Below are 17,301 nucleotides of genomic sequence, written 5' to 3' on the forward strand. Positions count from 1 at the left end.
GTGGTGGGCATCATGTGGATGACACATGGATGTGGGTAGCTGCCAACGAGTGAAACAGAGCACATACCTAATGAGCATGCACAGTGGTCCCATCAGAGAAGGGGAACATAGAATTAAAAAAAATTAGTGGTCTTAGGGAGTTAATGTGAACAAGCTTGTCGTCTCAGTTCAAGTTGAAGAAAAATATTTTAACTCTAAACCAGTGGTTCTCAATCTGTGGGTCGCGACCCCTGAAAATACATCCTGCATATCAGATATTTACATTATGATTCATAACAGTAGCCAAATTACAGTTATGAAGTAGCAACAAAAATAATTTTATGGTTGGGGGTCACCACAACATGAAGAATTGCATTAAAGGGTTGTGGCATTAGGAAGGTTGAGAACCACTGTTAGCACTTTCTAGTACTTATGCAATGCTTTTTCTTCCCCCATGAGTGCAAACTCTTTTAAGCTTGCCTTGTGGCTCATCATCACAACACTCTCCTGAAGGAAAAAGCAGTTAGTTATACAATTGACCTGAGGCTCAGAGGTGAACTGACTATTCTGGAGGGTTGAGGGAAGGGGTGGCCACTGACATTTAGATGCCTGTTTGAAGCTAGGACCGAATTAGGCATTAAACATGTGTAAATTCCTTTCATTCCTATAAGAACCCTTTGGGATGGGTATTACTATTGTTATTTGATTAAGGAAAATTACCTAAATTATTTGAGCAATGATGGTAGAATAAAACCGTATCTGTCATATTCTAGAGCTATATTCTTTCTGTTCTCTGATATTCTTATTTTCCAGTCCTATATGTTTATCAGGGTTATATCCTCTTGTTGTATTGATCCCTTTAGTATTATGAAGTGGCCTTCCTTATCTCTTGTTATGACCTTCACTTTGAGGTCTATTTTGTTTGATATAAGTATTGCTACCCCAGCTTTTTTTTTTCATTTCCATTTGCCTGAAAGATATTTTTCCATCCCTTCACTTTCAGTCTGTGTGAGTCCCTTCTAATGAGGTGGGTCTCTTGTAGACAGCAAATATATGGGTCATGTTTTTTTATCCATTCAGCCACTCGATGTCTTTTGATTGGACCATTTAGTCCATTTACGTTTAAAGTTATTATTGAAAGGTACTTGTTTGTAGCCATTTCTATTTTTTTGTGTGTGTGGCTGTTTTCTTTCTGGGCTTTTTAGTTCTTCTTTTTACACCAGTCCCTTTAGCATTTCTTGCATTGCTGGCTTGGTGGTGATAAACTCCCTTAGCCTTTTTTTTGGTCTGTGAAGCTTCTTATTTCCCCTTCAATTTTGAATGATAGACTTGCTGGATAGAGTACTCTTGGATTCAGTCCTTTGCATCACTTTGTAAATTTCTGTCCATTCTTTTCTGGCCTGATGTGTTTCTGTTGAGAAATCATTTGATAATCTGATGGGGGATCCTTTGTAGGTAACTCTCTGTTTCTCTCTTGCAGCCTTTAAGATTCTGTCTTTGTCTTGTACATTTGCCATCATTATTATGACGTGTCTTGGTGTAGGTTTTTTGGGGTTCATCTTGCCTGGGACTGTCTGTACTTGTGTAACTTTTTTCGTCCCCATATCTGGGAAGTTTTCTGACATTATTTCTTCAAATAGATTTTCTAATCCTTGCTGCTCTTCTTGTCCTTCTTTCAGCCCTATTATGCGTATGTTACTTCGTTTCATGTTGTCCTGAAGCTCCCTTAGGCTCTCCTCCTGCTTTTTAATTTTTTTCTCCAGTTGCTGTTCAGATTGAGCTTGTTTCTCCGCCTTATCTTCTAATTCACTAATTCGGTCCTCTGCTTCTTCTAGTCTGCTGTTGAAACTTTCCCTGGTGTTTTGATTGTAGCTATATCACTTTTCATTTCTTCCTGATTCTTGCATAGGTTGTTGATTTTCTCATCCATCCAGTGAATGAATTGTACAACCATTATTCTGAATTCTTTTCCTGTCATGTTGCATGCTTCAACTTCATTAATTTCCTTTCTTGGCAACTCCTCATTGTCTTTCCTCTGGGTGTTGTTTCGTCTCTTCATTCTGATTATCTCCCAATGGTTCAAACGTCGAGTTGCGTGGGCCTGGGCTGTGTGCAGTGGGAGCCTCCCGTCACCCTAGTGTCACTAAAGAGCTCTGACACTAAGATGTGTGGTTGTTGTGGGTTGGTGGGAACCAGGCTCGCTCAGAGTCAGTGTTGTCGGCGCTCAATGTGGCCTCGTACACATCCTTAGAATCAGGGACCCTGCCTGCACCGTGCTGAAACAGAGACCCCCTCCTGAAGCGTGTTGAAAACCAGAGCCCCCTAGCGTGCGCCAGGAGTCAGAGTTCCCCAAGAATCCAGTATCAGAGTCTCTGTTGCTTCACGTGACCTTGCCTTGAGAATCAGGGTCCCTGTGTGCCCTTGCACCAGGAATTGGAGTCACTGGCTCTTAGTATGAATGCACAGGAAATCAGGATCTCAGGCGCAGGTGATAAGAAACACAGTCAAGTCACTGGTGCTTGGTGCTGCCTCCTGCCCAGAGAATCGGGGTCCCTAGGCCTGTGATATGTGGGACAAATTCCCGGTGTTCGCGCGATTGCTCCCAGCCCAGGGCTCCGAAGCCGGCAGTGCGCGTAGGCTCAGTTCCTGGGGTTCACGCGTTTGCTCCCAGCCCAGGGCTCCTGAACCCGGCCCTACGCGGGATCAGTTCCAAGGTGCTCGTGCACTTCCAGGCTAAAGTTCCTGGAGCGCTGAGGCCCCGGCAAGGGGTGGGTCTATCAGTTAGTTACTCTGGCGCTGCCCGTAAGCCTGCGGGAAGGGGGGATGAGCTCTGTTACTCACGGATCTGCCGCGGGGATTTCTGAACTTTTGGTGTCTGCAGGTCTGTAGCTGTGGTCACAGGTCTCTGTCCCCAGTGGCTGCAGGGTCCTGGTATACGTCTGAGATCAGACTGGGTGGTGCTGAGGCCAGGATCCTAGTCTCAAGCAGCTCTGTTTCCCAAGATGGCGTGGTCGCCGTGCCTGTGCTGGCCGCACAGGAGTGTCCGCGCAGGGAGCGGGACTCCGCTGCCTAAGACTGCCCAGTTTAGCAGCCCCTTAGAAGACCTGCAGAATCTAACTGTCCCTAGCTCATACACACACACCACACACGTCCACACACTCCTCTATCACTTCCTTGCGTTCTCACACTCTCTCTCTCCCTACCTTCCTGCTGGTCGCCATTTTCTCCTCTCCTTATTTGCCAGACTAACTGATGAAGGGAGGTGCCCTAGAGGGAGATGTGGGAGGAGTCTAAGCCCATGCCCAGTTACACTGTCTGAGGCTGGTGGGGACCGGAGGAGTAGCATCTAACACAGAACCCAAAGTGTCACAGAATGAGTGAGTTAGGACAGGCCTCATTCCTAAGGGACTAACAAAGACTCTCTATCACACAGGGTCTATGTTTTGGGGGAGCTAAGGTAGGACTCCGCCAAAGGGCAGCTCCTTACAACTGCACTTTGATGATACTTCTCCTTCCCCTCCCTCCTGTTGCCAAATATGATACTAGTGAAGGGAACTAAAATATGTCACTCCCAAATATGCTCTTTGACATAAAAATTATTTTTGAGCTGAAGGCAATGAAGCAGCAGCAAATACAGGAAAAGCTCTCTTTACCTTCTCCCCCTTTTCTACCTAAAGACAGGATGTAAATTCTTCTTTTCTTGGAGACAGGACTCTTATTAGCCCAGAGAGGGACCAGAGGATTCTGAAACAAACTTTACTCCATGATTTTTCTCCCATGTAGTCGCTTTCCCAAAGTTGGCTGCCCTTGGGAGCCTAAAACTGCTCTCCTCTGACCTGTCATTTCTCCTTAGATTTATTGCTCTTTGTTGGAGATGCAGGATAAGCCAGAGTTCTAAGTTGCCACTTTGAGTAACTTTCCATGACGTTTTCCCCATGTGACATGCACTGTACATGCTGATAAATTGTTTTCCCTCGTTAAACTATCTTTTTGTTTGAGTCTCAGCTAAAAATCTCAAGATGGGTAAAGATAAAGTTTTGCCTCCTCTACGCTAGCTATGGCTAATTTTCTCCCTCCCTCTCTGTCTCTTGTACGCTACCTGCTTTTTTTATTTTGCAGGTTTCCTTCCTTATAATAATACTCTCTCTTACTTGAAAGGTCCATATCCATGAAATGTGGACTGTAGCAAAAATATACTTGCTATGTGTGTGGCCAATCAGGGCATAACTGGCAGATTGGTGGATTCTCATCAAGGATCTGGCAGCTTTGATCATCTTGACAGATGATGGCAGGATCCTTGTTATGCTCAGTGAAAGTGTTACAGAAATACCGGAGAAGAACCAAGCAACGCTTAGAGAGATGGAGTTACATTTATTACGCACGGGCCCAGAGGAAATGTATCTCAAATTCTGGGTGAAATCACACACGAAGTTTCTCATATTTATACGATTTTACCTTCTTTGTCTCCCAAATATGGGTTTTTTTTTTCCAGTTCCCTTTGCAAGTTCTTGAAGGGCCCTGTGTGCTGGGGCTTTGAGACCTCAACCAAAGGCTTGGCCTGGTGTCAGCACTGATAACTTCGTCTGGGGAAGGTTTAATGGCCTCTCTGAAATGGGAGTAGTCTTATTTTCCTTATTATTTAAGCCAGCAAGCATCTACAGAAGCCAGAAATAGCAGGGTTAAAATTTCAAACAACAGTTTTTATATAAGATGGATGCTTTGAAAGGATGAAAACATTTAACCAGATTTATACCACAAACCATACTTCCTGTTTTCGTTTTTGAATGACAAAGACTTCATTCCTCAGTTTTTTGCTTTTACATCTGTTTTTAAATTTTCAGTTTTCAGGACTGGGTTGACAGATTTAAATCCTTGATGTTTACATATTTTAAAACCCCTTTATTTTGTTGTGTAAATTATGTACATTAATATGTAAATTATAGCTACAATGTACATATTAGGTTTTCACATACAGAAAAACATCAGTCTTACATGAGAGTCCTCACAGGCTTACCACTTCTGAGTGGAAAAGCTGTGGGAACCTTTGGATCTGAATCTCAATTAGTCCCCCACTTACCACACCATTTCACTTTCCAGTTACGATTGGCATCCACTCCACGGCAGCGAAACCTTGAGTTCCTTGACCTTGTTTTCCTCCAAAATCGATCCTAGAATGTAATTAAGATCATAGTTGCAGAAACAAATACTTACAAGGTTACTCACATGCATTTTAGTAGCACAACAGTGAATGAATCCCAGCATTAGGGGAGAGTTCCTCCTGGAACAGAATAAATTCAAGGAGTGGAAAGAGGACTGGGCACTCAGGTTGATGCTCCATTATCTCCCACGACCCTGCTGTCTCTTACCTTAGCTTGGCCTCATTTCTTTACAGGCAAACTGAATAAGCTGGACTAAACTAGTGATTTTTTCACAATTTATTTAAAAGGAGAAATCTTTATTTACATGGAATCTTTTTACTGCTGTTATTGTTAATCCTCACCCAATGATATTTTTCTGTTGATTTTTACAGAGCGTGGAAGAAACAGAGAGAGAGAAACATCAATTGGTTGCCTCCCACCTAGTTCCCTGATGGAACTAGGACCCATCAGTCCAAGGGCCGATGCTCTATCCACTGAGTCAAACTGGCTAGGGATATTTACATGAAATCTTATGCAAAGCTAAACATACAAACAAAATCAAAAGGTTGTTGCTATGATGGGGGAAGGAGTGAGGTCTCTCTTGTAGCTCGGGATCACGAAGCTGGCTACCCACAGCTTCCTTCCTGTTTTGTGACAGTTTTCTATGAATTACTCCACCTTTTTTTTTGATTGGATAGGCAAAGTGACTTACATTGGTCCAGCTGAAATGGTATCCATCAACATTAAACACAGGCATGATATAAAAATACAGGTGATTCATCATTTTTCTCATGGTTGGGTCGCTCCTGTATGTTAGAAGAGCCTAAAGACAAAGGTGACAGTTTTCTTATAAATTGATTCCAAATACAGATTTAGAAAAAAAGAAAGAAAATCCTTTCTCTCCATGGGAAATACCAAATATGTTGGGTTAAAAGTAACAAGGTAATATAAACTATACTCTTGGACATTACATATTCCTTATTGAGACTTTTGTACTATGAATAACATTTTAGCAAAGGTGACAAAACAGATTAATTGGACAGCCCCTGGCAGTGTCTCAGATCTGGCTAAATTTTAGGTTGTTTAAGAAAGCAATAGTTTTGTATAATCAGTTCTTTTTAAGATTCCATTCTATTGTGGACAAGCTAATTACCTGATATCTTTGATATCTTTACATGATACATCATAATACACGGTAGTTATATATGTCACTTAATTTGTATGTCTAACTGGTACCATATTCAAGTCTTAGAACTTATTGCATGGACACAGTTTTCTCCTGATTTTTCTATAAAAAGTTTAATGAACAATACAATATCTCTCTCATCTTGATCTTGTAATTGGGTTTTACTTATATTGCGTCTGACGCCAAGTCTGAAGATTCTGCACTATAGATTTGGCCTCAAGTAGAAAAGCATTGAATGTGTTAAAACACTTAGAAATACCATTCCTTTTTTAAAAAAGTTCTTCCTGATGCATGTTTGTCTATGTGTAGAGTATCTTAGAGAAACACATAGGAAATTTGTAACAATGGCTGCCTTTGGGCAGCAGGACTGGGTGGCAATGTATTGGAAGGAGAAATACCTTTATGGTTATACCCATTTGGATTACAATTCAAAATAAAATTCTTAAATCTTAAATTATGTACATATTTTCTTGGAAAATTTAATACTTAAAATTTCAATCTTCTTTTATACTTAGTTAAGTAGGATTTTGAACCCCTCATAAGCAGCAATCTGTATTTACATGATGAGAATTCTATTCATAGAGAGCAATCCAATAATGCAATTTATTATTAGAAACTATCACTATATTATAAATAATAATGAAAATAGAGATATATTCAAGAAAAGTTACTAAATACAATTTTATTAAATATAATTTAAATATCTGTGGGATCAACACAAGTTGATACATGTTACTATAGTTTTCTCCTGTTCTCCTTTAATTAAGATTCAATAATAATTTATTGGCCAAATAGCTTTAGTAGAACTTCCATATATGGTTGAATTTCAATTACCTGTAATGTTTTAATCTAGAGGGATTGTACTTGAAAGGAATATACATTCTCTAATTATTGGGTATGGATTCTATGTGTTTATTGAATTAAGTCATAATCACATTGTTTATATCATCTATAATCTTACTAAAAAATTTTGCCTGTATGCTGTTTTAGTCATAGGGAGTTGTGTTAAAAAATTGACATTATTAGATTTGTCACTTTTCCTTATAATTTTGTCAAATTTTGTTTTATATATTTTGAGGTCATTGATATGGCCTCATTTTAAAGTTCTTTATTTCTAAATAATATATTAAGTAAGGAAGTTGTTCTCTGGTATTCTGTTCTGAAGTGGACTTAATTTCCAACAGTTGCCAAAACTTGTTTTTCCTCTGACAAGTAAACAGGTGTCAATGCATTATATATGCCATATTTGTGATTTTTTTTTTTGTAAATCTCTAAGAATTGTAGCCATTCTCCATCTTGTCAGTCAAAATGAGAATGATTACACTATGATGACTATTCAGTATTGAATAGGATGATTGAGAGACCTCCTTGCTTGAATGCTTTCCGTAATAGGACATAGATCATTTCTCTTATGGTTTAGGTGGAGTTTCTAGAAAAAAGATGACCATGTAACTTTCAATTTCCTATCATTCTAACATATGATAACCTTCTAATGTGTAGGACTCTTTTTAGCAATCAATTTACACCACCCATACACACAGAAAAGGAGATGCTTACTATTTAACTTCCATCTGGGCTTTACAAGTTTAATTTCTTGACTACTATTGTTACCTCTAAGGAAGACGAAGTAGTGGTGAACTGAAAGGCAGCCACAAATCAATACCCCACACGCCTCAGTGTGGTAGTCTTTAGGTACTACACTCACCTTACCTCTATTTAAGAAATACTTAACGGAAATGGATTTTGATTTTAAAATAAGAGATATCAAAGAAGTTTTGAGTATTATCTTCTGCTAGGAAAATTATATGTCTTGTATTAGGTAAGGGAATTTATTAAGTTAAGAAAAACAAGGAATGAGTCTAATTAGTACTCATCACATACCAAGACTATTTTGTCTTCCCCATAAATATACATATCATAACAGAATTTACCAAATGAACTTTGGTTAAATTTGAGGAACACTTTTTCAATTACTGAAGCCTTTGTGTGGTGTGGTAAAGTTAGGCCCAAGAGGTTGCCCTCCCCCACCCCCCCTTTTTTTTCATTGTTTTTGGATTTATTTGGTTGGATGTTGCTTTTGTAGAGCCCCATGACAACCTGGGGTGCTAGGGTGTTTTTTCTTTCTTTTCCTTTTTTTTTCTCTCTCCCAAGACTAGTGTTACTGACCTTTTAAAAGTAGTTTTTGCCCTGGCCGGTTTGGCTCACTGGATAGAGCATTGGCTTGGGGACTGAGGGGTCCCAGGTTCGATTCCGGTCAAGGGCATGTACCTTGGTTGCGGGCACAGACCCAGTGGGGGGTGTGCAGGAGGCAGCCGATCGATGCTTCTCTCTCATCGATGTTTCTAACTCTCTACTCCTCACCCTTCCTCTCTGTAAAAAATCAATAAAATATATTTAAAAAAAAGTAGTTTTTAAAGTTTCCATTTTTTCCCCTCAAGAATCATTACAAATGACCTAAAAATAAGCACACATTCAGAGAAGGGAATATTGGGAGACATAGGCATGCTCCAGCTGAGGCCCAAGGAAGGGCACCGTCACCAGGCAAGGTGAAGAATATCTTCACCCGGGCTGGAGTGGAGCAAAATTATTTAGGATGGAAAAAAGTTGTAGCACCTAAGTGGGTGCATCTTGACACAAAAGAAGTATTTAAAATTTAATACTAGGAGAATTAATTAGAGCTGGAGAGAGTTTCCAGGGAGATTTTTGAAAGGGAGCTTAATCTATAAAGGTATTTGATGTCACACTTTGAGAAGCTTGTTAAATGCAAGATGGAAACTAAATAATAGTTTGAAAGCAACATGAGCAAGAGGCTCTGTGAATGAAGGATGGAGAGCTGGAAAATCATATGCTAATCTTGTAAGTTCCAATTAGAAATATTTTAAAAATTTCAGGTACAATTGACACCAAATATGATATTAGTTTCATGTGTACAGTGAAGTGGTTAGACATTTATATAATTTACAGAATAGTCCTCCTGATAAGTCTAATACCCACCTGATACTATACAGAGTTATTACAATATTATTGACTATATTCCCTATGCTGTATTTATATCCCATGACTATTTTGTGACTGCCCATTTGTGCCTCCTCATCCTTTTACCTTTTCATCCAGCCCCTCTACCCCCTCATTGAGTTTGTTTCTTTTGTGTTTGCTCATTTATTTTTTTCTTTATATTTCACATGTAAGTGAAATCATATGGTACTTGTCTTTCTCTGACTGACTTATGCCACTTAGCATAATTCCCTCTAGGTTCATCCATGCTATCACAAATGGTAAGATTTCATTCTTCTTATGGCTGATTAATATTTCATTGTATATGTGTACTGCATCTTTATCTAATTGTCTATTGATGGGCACGTAGATTGCTTCCATATCTTGGCTATTGTATATCTTTTCAAATTGATGTTTTGGATTTTTTCAGATAAATACCCAGAAGTGGATTAACTGGGTCATAAGATAGTGCTACTTTTATTTTCTCCACATCATCACCAACATTTGTTGTTTGTTGATTTAGTGATGATAGCTATTCTGACAGGTGTGAGGTGATATCTCATTGTGGTTTTAATTTGTATTTTTCTGATGATTAGTGATATTGAGTATCTTTTTCTATGTCTATTAGCCATCTAAATTTTAGTTTTTCCTATACTTAATTAATTTATACTTAAAACTACCCAGGGAAGACTAATCTAACAGGGCAGGTGATAAATGAAAATTGGTATTTATTCATCTATATTTGTTAATAAGAGACATAGATAAATATTTGAAATAATTTGTGTTACCGGGAAGAATACAAAATTAGAAGCATGTCCCCTCTACTCTTTCCTAAGTAACACTACTTCAAATTTTAGAACTTATATACTAAGATAGCCTAATAACAGGGTTGGTTGTATTTACTCAGGACCAACAGAGTGAAGTCCACGACCAACTTTGTGGCATTATTAAAATCTATGTAAGCATCTGTCATCTACCAAAAAGAAAGTAGAGGTACCCTCACTTTGCATCACTTTGCTATACATACATTACAGTTACCATGGTTTAGTTAAATAGTATCAGTCCTCCAACAAGTACAGTTCTAATTTCAGTTACCACTACTTGATTTTTAGTCTACAGATCACTATGTAAATAACAGATGGTTATCAAGATCTGTGACCAATTATGTCACTTTTTTTTAAAGTGTGTCTTTGTGTGACTGGTCACTGAGCATCTGCTATTCAGTTCCCACAGAGACAGCAAAGTGTGTAGCTGTGTTGCCCCCTTGTCTCCTAAACCTGTGCAGCATGTTACAAAAATGGATGGTCGTGAGAAGAAATTGGCCAACAAAGATGAAAGTTCAGCAGAGAAATAGAAAGTGGTTGTAGAGGTGAAATTTGAATCAAATGTAAATGAAGTTATAGAAGAAAAAGGTGACCATGGAATGTCGACAGTGCCACCATTCAACTCTAGATATGCAGCCAGAGAAACCTAGTGAAGGAGAACTCACTGTACAAAATGAGAAAAGTGGTTGTGACGAAAAGGAGGGAGATGATCTGGAAGAAATGATGCTGTCAACATTTCATATTAAAGAAAAACATAGATATTTTATGACATTGAAAGGGCAAAGAAAAAATATTTGAAGCCAATCCCAACTAAGAAAGGAGTATGGCAATTTGCCAAGGCATAAATAAAGGCACTCACTTCACGTTGTAAGTTATATAATGAGAAGGCAAGCACTGCCTAAGCTACCTGTCCTAAGGTTTGTTTTTTTTTAGAATGAAATAGGTCATTTTAATTATTAATATTTCTAATGTTCAATTATAGCATAATAAATATTAGGTTTACTCTTTTTGGCCATTTTCCTACATATTTATAACAATAAAAGTTTTTAATCTCTTTGATAAAAATATGTAAAGGTCATAGAACAAACTTAATTTTCCCCATTGATTATTAAAATAGATTTTAATGGCTTCAGCTTGTAGGGTCACTGTTACAGTCCAGCAATACTCTCAGGAAAAGCAAGAACAGCCTGTACAAACAGTGCCCAGGACACTCTCAGATATTAGATAGTGGAGTACAAGGAATGAAATGAATTTCAATTCAATTCAATTGAACAAACATTAATATAGACCTTGCTCTGTACAAGACATTATAAATTGAATAAAAAGGGAGAAGAAGCTAGGTTGGAGGATGCAGAGGAGTAAAGAAAAGACTGGGGAGGAGAAAAAGGATGGGAGAACATGGGGAATTAAAGGCACAAAAAGGCTGGTTGAAAACAAATCAAAATATTGTAATTACTTGGAATAGTAGTGAACAAAGCCAGACAATTTAAAAAATGCAGGTCATTTTTACATGATGAACTGTTTTTTTTTTTTTTTACTGTGCAGTTAAGAACCAAGACTTAATTGCTTACTTAACTGAATTCATTAAATATTTGATCTGGGCTTAATAACTCAATTATTTATTCCCTGGCTTTTAGCCCATTTCAGCAAAAAATTTAAGTTCTCTTTTTAAAAAAGTTTGTTTTATTTTTAGTGATAGATTTCTTAACCAAAACTGAATTTTACACCTACATTTGAAGGTTTATATTTTTACCTTTAATAACCAGCAAGACATATAATACCGAAAGAGATTATCCCCAAAGCTCTTAGAGCCGGAGAAAGCATCGCCCTTTCTGGAAAGCCGTCCCAGTTGAAGGACTTTTCCCACAACCACTGCGCCAAATCTTCCAGAGAGCTCTGTCCTTTACACACAACCCACCACAACCTCTGAACATCATGACTTACCCAGCCCACAGCCATCAGCTGGTCTTAGAAAAGAACTCCCTTCCCTGAAAGTCTCTTACCCCCATTTTTGGCTATTTGAGTTATCTGCATAGTACATCTGAATCACATGCCAGATTTTGGTACCAGGGTTAGCCATCACAGGTGGCCAGTGTATATGGGAGGGGATGTGTAATGGAGTTGGTTTTCCTGTGTAGTCAGGCTGGGCAAGGAAGGCTGAGGTTTCACATTATGTAGCAGCAGAATACTGTGGCTCACCTGGGAAACTAAGCAAGGCTTTCCCTCCCCTCCCCTCCCCTCCCCTCCCTTCCCCTCCCCTTTTTTGTTTTTCTTCCCTCCATTCTCCCTTCCTTTCTTTCCTTTTCCCATTCTTTCTCTTCTGATTTCTTTATCTTCAAAGTCTGGAAGAACTTCTCATTTCAGATCATTACTGTCTCAATTTGCCTGTGGACCATCTTCTCACAAACCTTTGCTTTTTCTATGATCTGCTACTGAGTTAAATAGCATACAACCACTGAAATACTAAAATTCTGGTAGTTTGAGAATAAAATGTATTCAGTTTTGGTTGACTTAAGTGGTTTTTTAACTAATAATGTCCATGCTGGTTTTTATTTTATTTTATTCTTGGATATAGCAGCATGCCATGGACAGGTTCTCACATCACTAATTACTCCTCTAAAATATTTTATGAAGCCAGGGCTATCAATCATTTCCTTTAAGTCTTCTCCTTTGCTTTTATGGTTGGAAATGTCTTTCCCACTTGGAAATCAAAAAATATTTCCGAGTTACTGTCTAAGTATTTATATATATAAAAGCACAGCGACTGGAATGGTGGAATGACCAGAACGACCGGTGGCTATGATGCACACTGTGGCAGCCAACCAACATGATCTGGGCCCCAATTGCCCACAGCCCCTCCCCCTGGCCAGCCCTGCCCCTGGTCGGCCCTGACCCGGTTGGCCCCCAACACCCTGATCGGGGGCGGGGCCTGCTGGCCAACTGTCCTTGGCCCCTCCCCCCAGCCAGCCTGGCCTGATGGCTCCCATTGGGGTGGGCCAGCTGGGCCCCACCTGTGCACAAATTTGTGCACCAGGCCTCTAGTTTTATGAATAAAGACTCTGGTCAGATTTGTCACAGCAATGTAGAATTATTGGAGGCAAAAATTAAGTGCTATACATAACTCTGGGCTAGCTAGCACCAGTCATGGCTTAAGATACTCAATCTGGGAGACTGACAATTTCAGTATAGTCAGTTCAATTTAACTCCCTAAGATACACTGTTTTCTGTTGCTTATTGTTTTCCGACACATAAATATTTCTTTTTTAAATAGAATGTAGACTCCTTGAGTGCAGGCACCATGAATTATATTTATGCTGATATTCATAATGCTAGCAGAGCACTGAAAATGTAGTGCTCAACAAGAAATTATTGGACTGATCAATATAAATACCTTCTAGGAAAGCCCTATTTAATTCTAAAAATAACAGCTGTATTGGAAAATGATTTGCACATCTTATAATTCATCCTTATAAAGTATACAATATAGTGTTTTAAAAATATACTCAGAGTTGTGCAACCATCACCCCTATATAATTTTAGAATATTTTCATAATCCAAAAAGAAATCTATATTTTATTTTTTATTTATTTATTTTTTTAAAAATATATTTTATTGATTTTTTTACAGAGAGGAAGGGAGAGAGACAGAGAGCTAGAAACATCGATGAGAGAGAATCATCGATCAGCTGCCTCCTGCACATCTCCCACTGGGGATATGCCCGCAACCCAGGTACATGCCCTTGACTGGAATCGAACCCGGGACCCCTCAGTCCGCAGGCCGACGCTCCATCCACTGAGCCAAACCGGTTTCGGCAGAAATCTATATTTTAAGTATCAATTCCCCAACTCCATCAACTCCCCCATCCACAGGCAACAGCTATTCTACTTTCTGTCTTTATAAATTCACCTATTTTAGACATTGCATATAAATGGAATCATGTAATATGTGGTCTTTTATGACTGGCTTCTTTCACTAAGCAATGCTTTTAAGGTTAATCAATGCTGTAGCACGTATCAGCACTTCATTCCTTTTTCATAGAAATGTAATTAATACAACACACAATTTACTACTTTACAGTGGATAGTTCAGTGATTTTTAGTATATGATGTTCAGTTATCATTACTATCTAATTTTAGAACTTTTCCATCATACTTATTAGTAGTCACTCCCAACTTTCTTCTTCCCCACATCCTGGCAACCACTAATCTACTTCCTGTTTTTATGGATTTGCTTATTTTGGACATTTCATATAATAGAATCATGCAATATGTGGTCTTTTGGGTCTGGCTTATTTCATTAAGCATGTTTTCCAAGTTCACCCATGTTGTATCTTGTATTATACTCCATTCCTTTTTTTGTATGTATATACCACATTTTTTTATTCATTAGTTGATGGACATTTGAGTTACTTTTACTTTTTTGGCTAATATGAATAATGTTGCTTTAAACACTCATGTGCATGATTTTGTGTGGCTATATGTTTTTATTTCTCTTGGTTATATACACAGGAGTGAAATTTTTGGGTTACATGGTAACTCGATATTTAATTTTTTAAGGAACTGTTCAACTGCATTTAACCTGTTTTTATAATTACTATTTATAATAAAAGGGTAATATGCTATTTAGACTAGACATCTTCTGGACATCATTCTGGATGTCCTTCCTGACAAAGCTGGGGCCGGAGGGAAGCCAGTCTGGGTCCCGGGTGCCTGCCAGCGGCCAGTGGAGCGTAGCCCGGGTCCCAGGTACCAGAGGGAAGCCGGTGCTGGCAGCTGGGGGAAGGAAGGCCTACTATTGCATGAATTTTCGTGCACTGGTCCTCAAGTCTATAACAATAAAGGTGTAATATGCTAATTAGACCAGGTGTCCTTCCTTCTGGACAAAGCTGTGGCGGGCGGGGACTGGGTCAGAGGCGGCCGTGGTGGTGGTGGGGTGGGGGGCCAAGACCCTTGCATGAATTTCATGAATTGGGCCTCTAGTTTTTAATATTTTTATAGTTGAGAGTATTACAGATGTACCCTTCTTTTTTTCCCTCCCCTTGCCCTTCACCACCTGGTTCCCACTTTGCCCCTGGCCTTCCTTCACCACCTGTTCTTTAAGTTGGTAGTTTTGTTTGCTTTGTGCTTTACCTTTTAAGTCCATTACTTTTAAGCTTTGTGAGTGTCTCTTTTCATAAGCCTCTACTTGTCTATTTTCTTTTTCTCCTGCTCTGTTTACCCTCAGATTTCAGTCTCTACTCTGGTAAATAACATCGGTTTGCTTTTGCAGAAAGGTAACCTCCAAGTTCTGTGTATTTATCTGTTTCCTTCTCCTTATGTATCTATTCTAGTTTTCTTTCTTTGATGAATTTCATGTCTGTATCATCCCTCTTGGCTCATTATAAATTTAAGAAAACTTTATCACCAACAGATAGTGTTTCTTAAAGCTCCCTTTTGGTTTCATTGTGAAGGGGCATCTGTAGGACATATTTCATTAGTAAGTCCACCATGTCTGATCCCCCCTCTCCCAACCCCCCCCCCATTGCTATAAATATAATGTTAGTAATGGTTCTATCCTGCTACAAACAAGCATTTAAAAGAGATTTTGCAATCCAAGCATACCTTCATTTGTTTCTTTCATTTTGCTTACAAGATAGAACATTCTGTGATGTGAATACTAGGAAAAAGAGAGGTGGCAAGTGTTGAAATCAAAAGTGATGGCTCTATATTTTTCAACATAATTAAAAGATTTTTCAATTTAAAAGATAAAAACCCTCAATCTTGTGCATTTTGCATTTAAAATGCAACCAGCAGTCAGATGTGGAGATAATGAGTTCATTTGAGCAATTTTCAAAATAACTGTGATCGAGCCCATCGCACCAGTCATTGAAAGCCAGGTAGCTTTGCTTTTGTGTTACTGTCTTCTGAGCGCTGCGTGTCGAGGCATTCATGGATCCATCCACTGAATTGGAGTGGCGAGCAGAGAGGAAGTGGCTCTTAAGGCATGGCATGGGAAGCCAAGCTGGCAGAAAAAGAGAGGGACATATGGAGCTAGAGCCACATCTGGATACGTATAGTTTCCATGGCATAGAAGCAGTGTCTGTGGATGAGGATTATACAGCAGGGAAGAGAGCAGGAATGAATGGAACCCAGAAGTATGGAGACCTGGCTATTATTTTTATAATAAATTCTTTTATGAGATAAATGTAGATTCACATATAAATATAAGAATCAATATAGATAAATCCCATGTACCCTTTACCCATGGTCAGAGAAAGCAAGAGCCCTACACAAGCTCTGTTGCTCTGAGTTGCTCTAAGTCCATATATTCTTCTAAATTCTTTCCTACTGTGCCTGGGCAGGTTCCGCCTCGAACCTCGCCCACTGTACTAACTGTTCAAGTTCCTCCTTTATCCTAGGCTCACTAGTTACAAGTGTTGGGTCTGAGCCCCTCTGTCTAGGGCTGGACCTTCTTGGACGCTGGGTCTTAGATGGAGAAGCCATGAGAGGTTGTAGTCTTTATTGCAGAAGCCAGTGGCCATAAGCCATTAGAAAAACAGCTCTTCATAACAGTGTCCCAATCAGGCAGCCGTACATCGGCTGGTACATACGTAACTTTCCCACATAGTAACGCCTCTAATAGTCTCTGTGTTCACAGTCATTATCTGAGCAGCCGCATGCTGCCTCTAAACTCACCACCTTACATTGTCGTGGTACCTGAGCTCTCTGCCTCAGCAGCTTCTCCTGTCTCCCCTGCCCGGCACACTGGCTGGTCTCGGTAGCCTCACATCTCTGTGTAGAGCCCTCCAGCAGACTCGCTGGCCAGTAGCTTGTATATTATTCCAGAGACAAAGAAGGCTTCGTGCCAATAGTTCCATCAATCATATTTTGGCTACAGAAGGGCACGCGTGCGCAGTAGAGTACGGGAGTGCTGTGCTTGTGTCTCTGCACCTGCGTATGGTATGAGCTAGGCGCAGCATGGCTTTGGACAGTCCAGTACACTAACAACAAGGCCTTTCACACTCTGAGTGGCCTTGGCTGTCCGGCTACTCTGGTATGGTTCCCACACCCAGTTTCCCCCAATGGCAACATCTTACAAAACTATAGTATGATATCCATTCAGCCTTTCTGCCACCACCAGGACCCCTCACGATGCCCCTTTATGGCCACATCCAGTTTTCCTCCCTCTGCCGCCTCTCCTT

At 39.5% G+C, this 17,301-nt stretch overlaps 1 protein-coding gene across 1 annotated transcript in view; it reads right to left on the bottom strand.

Moving 5' to 3' along the window:
* The window catches only part of CPA6 (carboxypeptidase A6), a gene marked incomplete at its 5' end in the record, with an annotated part of 66,850 nt that overhangs the window by 30,210 nt on the left and 19,339 nt on the right, over positions 1–17,301 (bottom strand). The window contains 2 exons of the mRNA XM_081111098.1: positions 5,057–5,147; positions 5,830–5,940. Coding sequence (XP_080967224.1) covers positions 5,057–5,147; positions 5,830–5,940 — 202 coding nt within the window. The remainder of the gene's footprint in view (positions 1–5,056; positions 5,148–5,829; positions 5,941–17,301) is intronic.

This window comes from Myotis nattereri (assembly GCF_964212035.1).
Source record: "Myotis nattereri genome assembly, chromosome: 17".
Classification (NCBI taxonomy): Eukaryota; Metazoa; Chordata; class Mammalia; order Chiroptera; family Vespertilionidae; genus Myotis; species Myotis nattereri.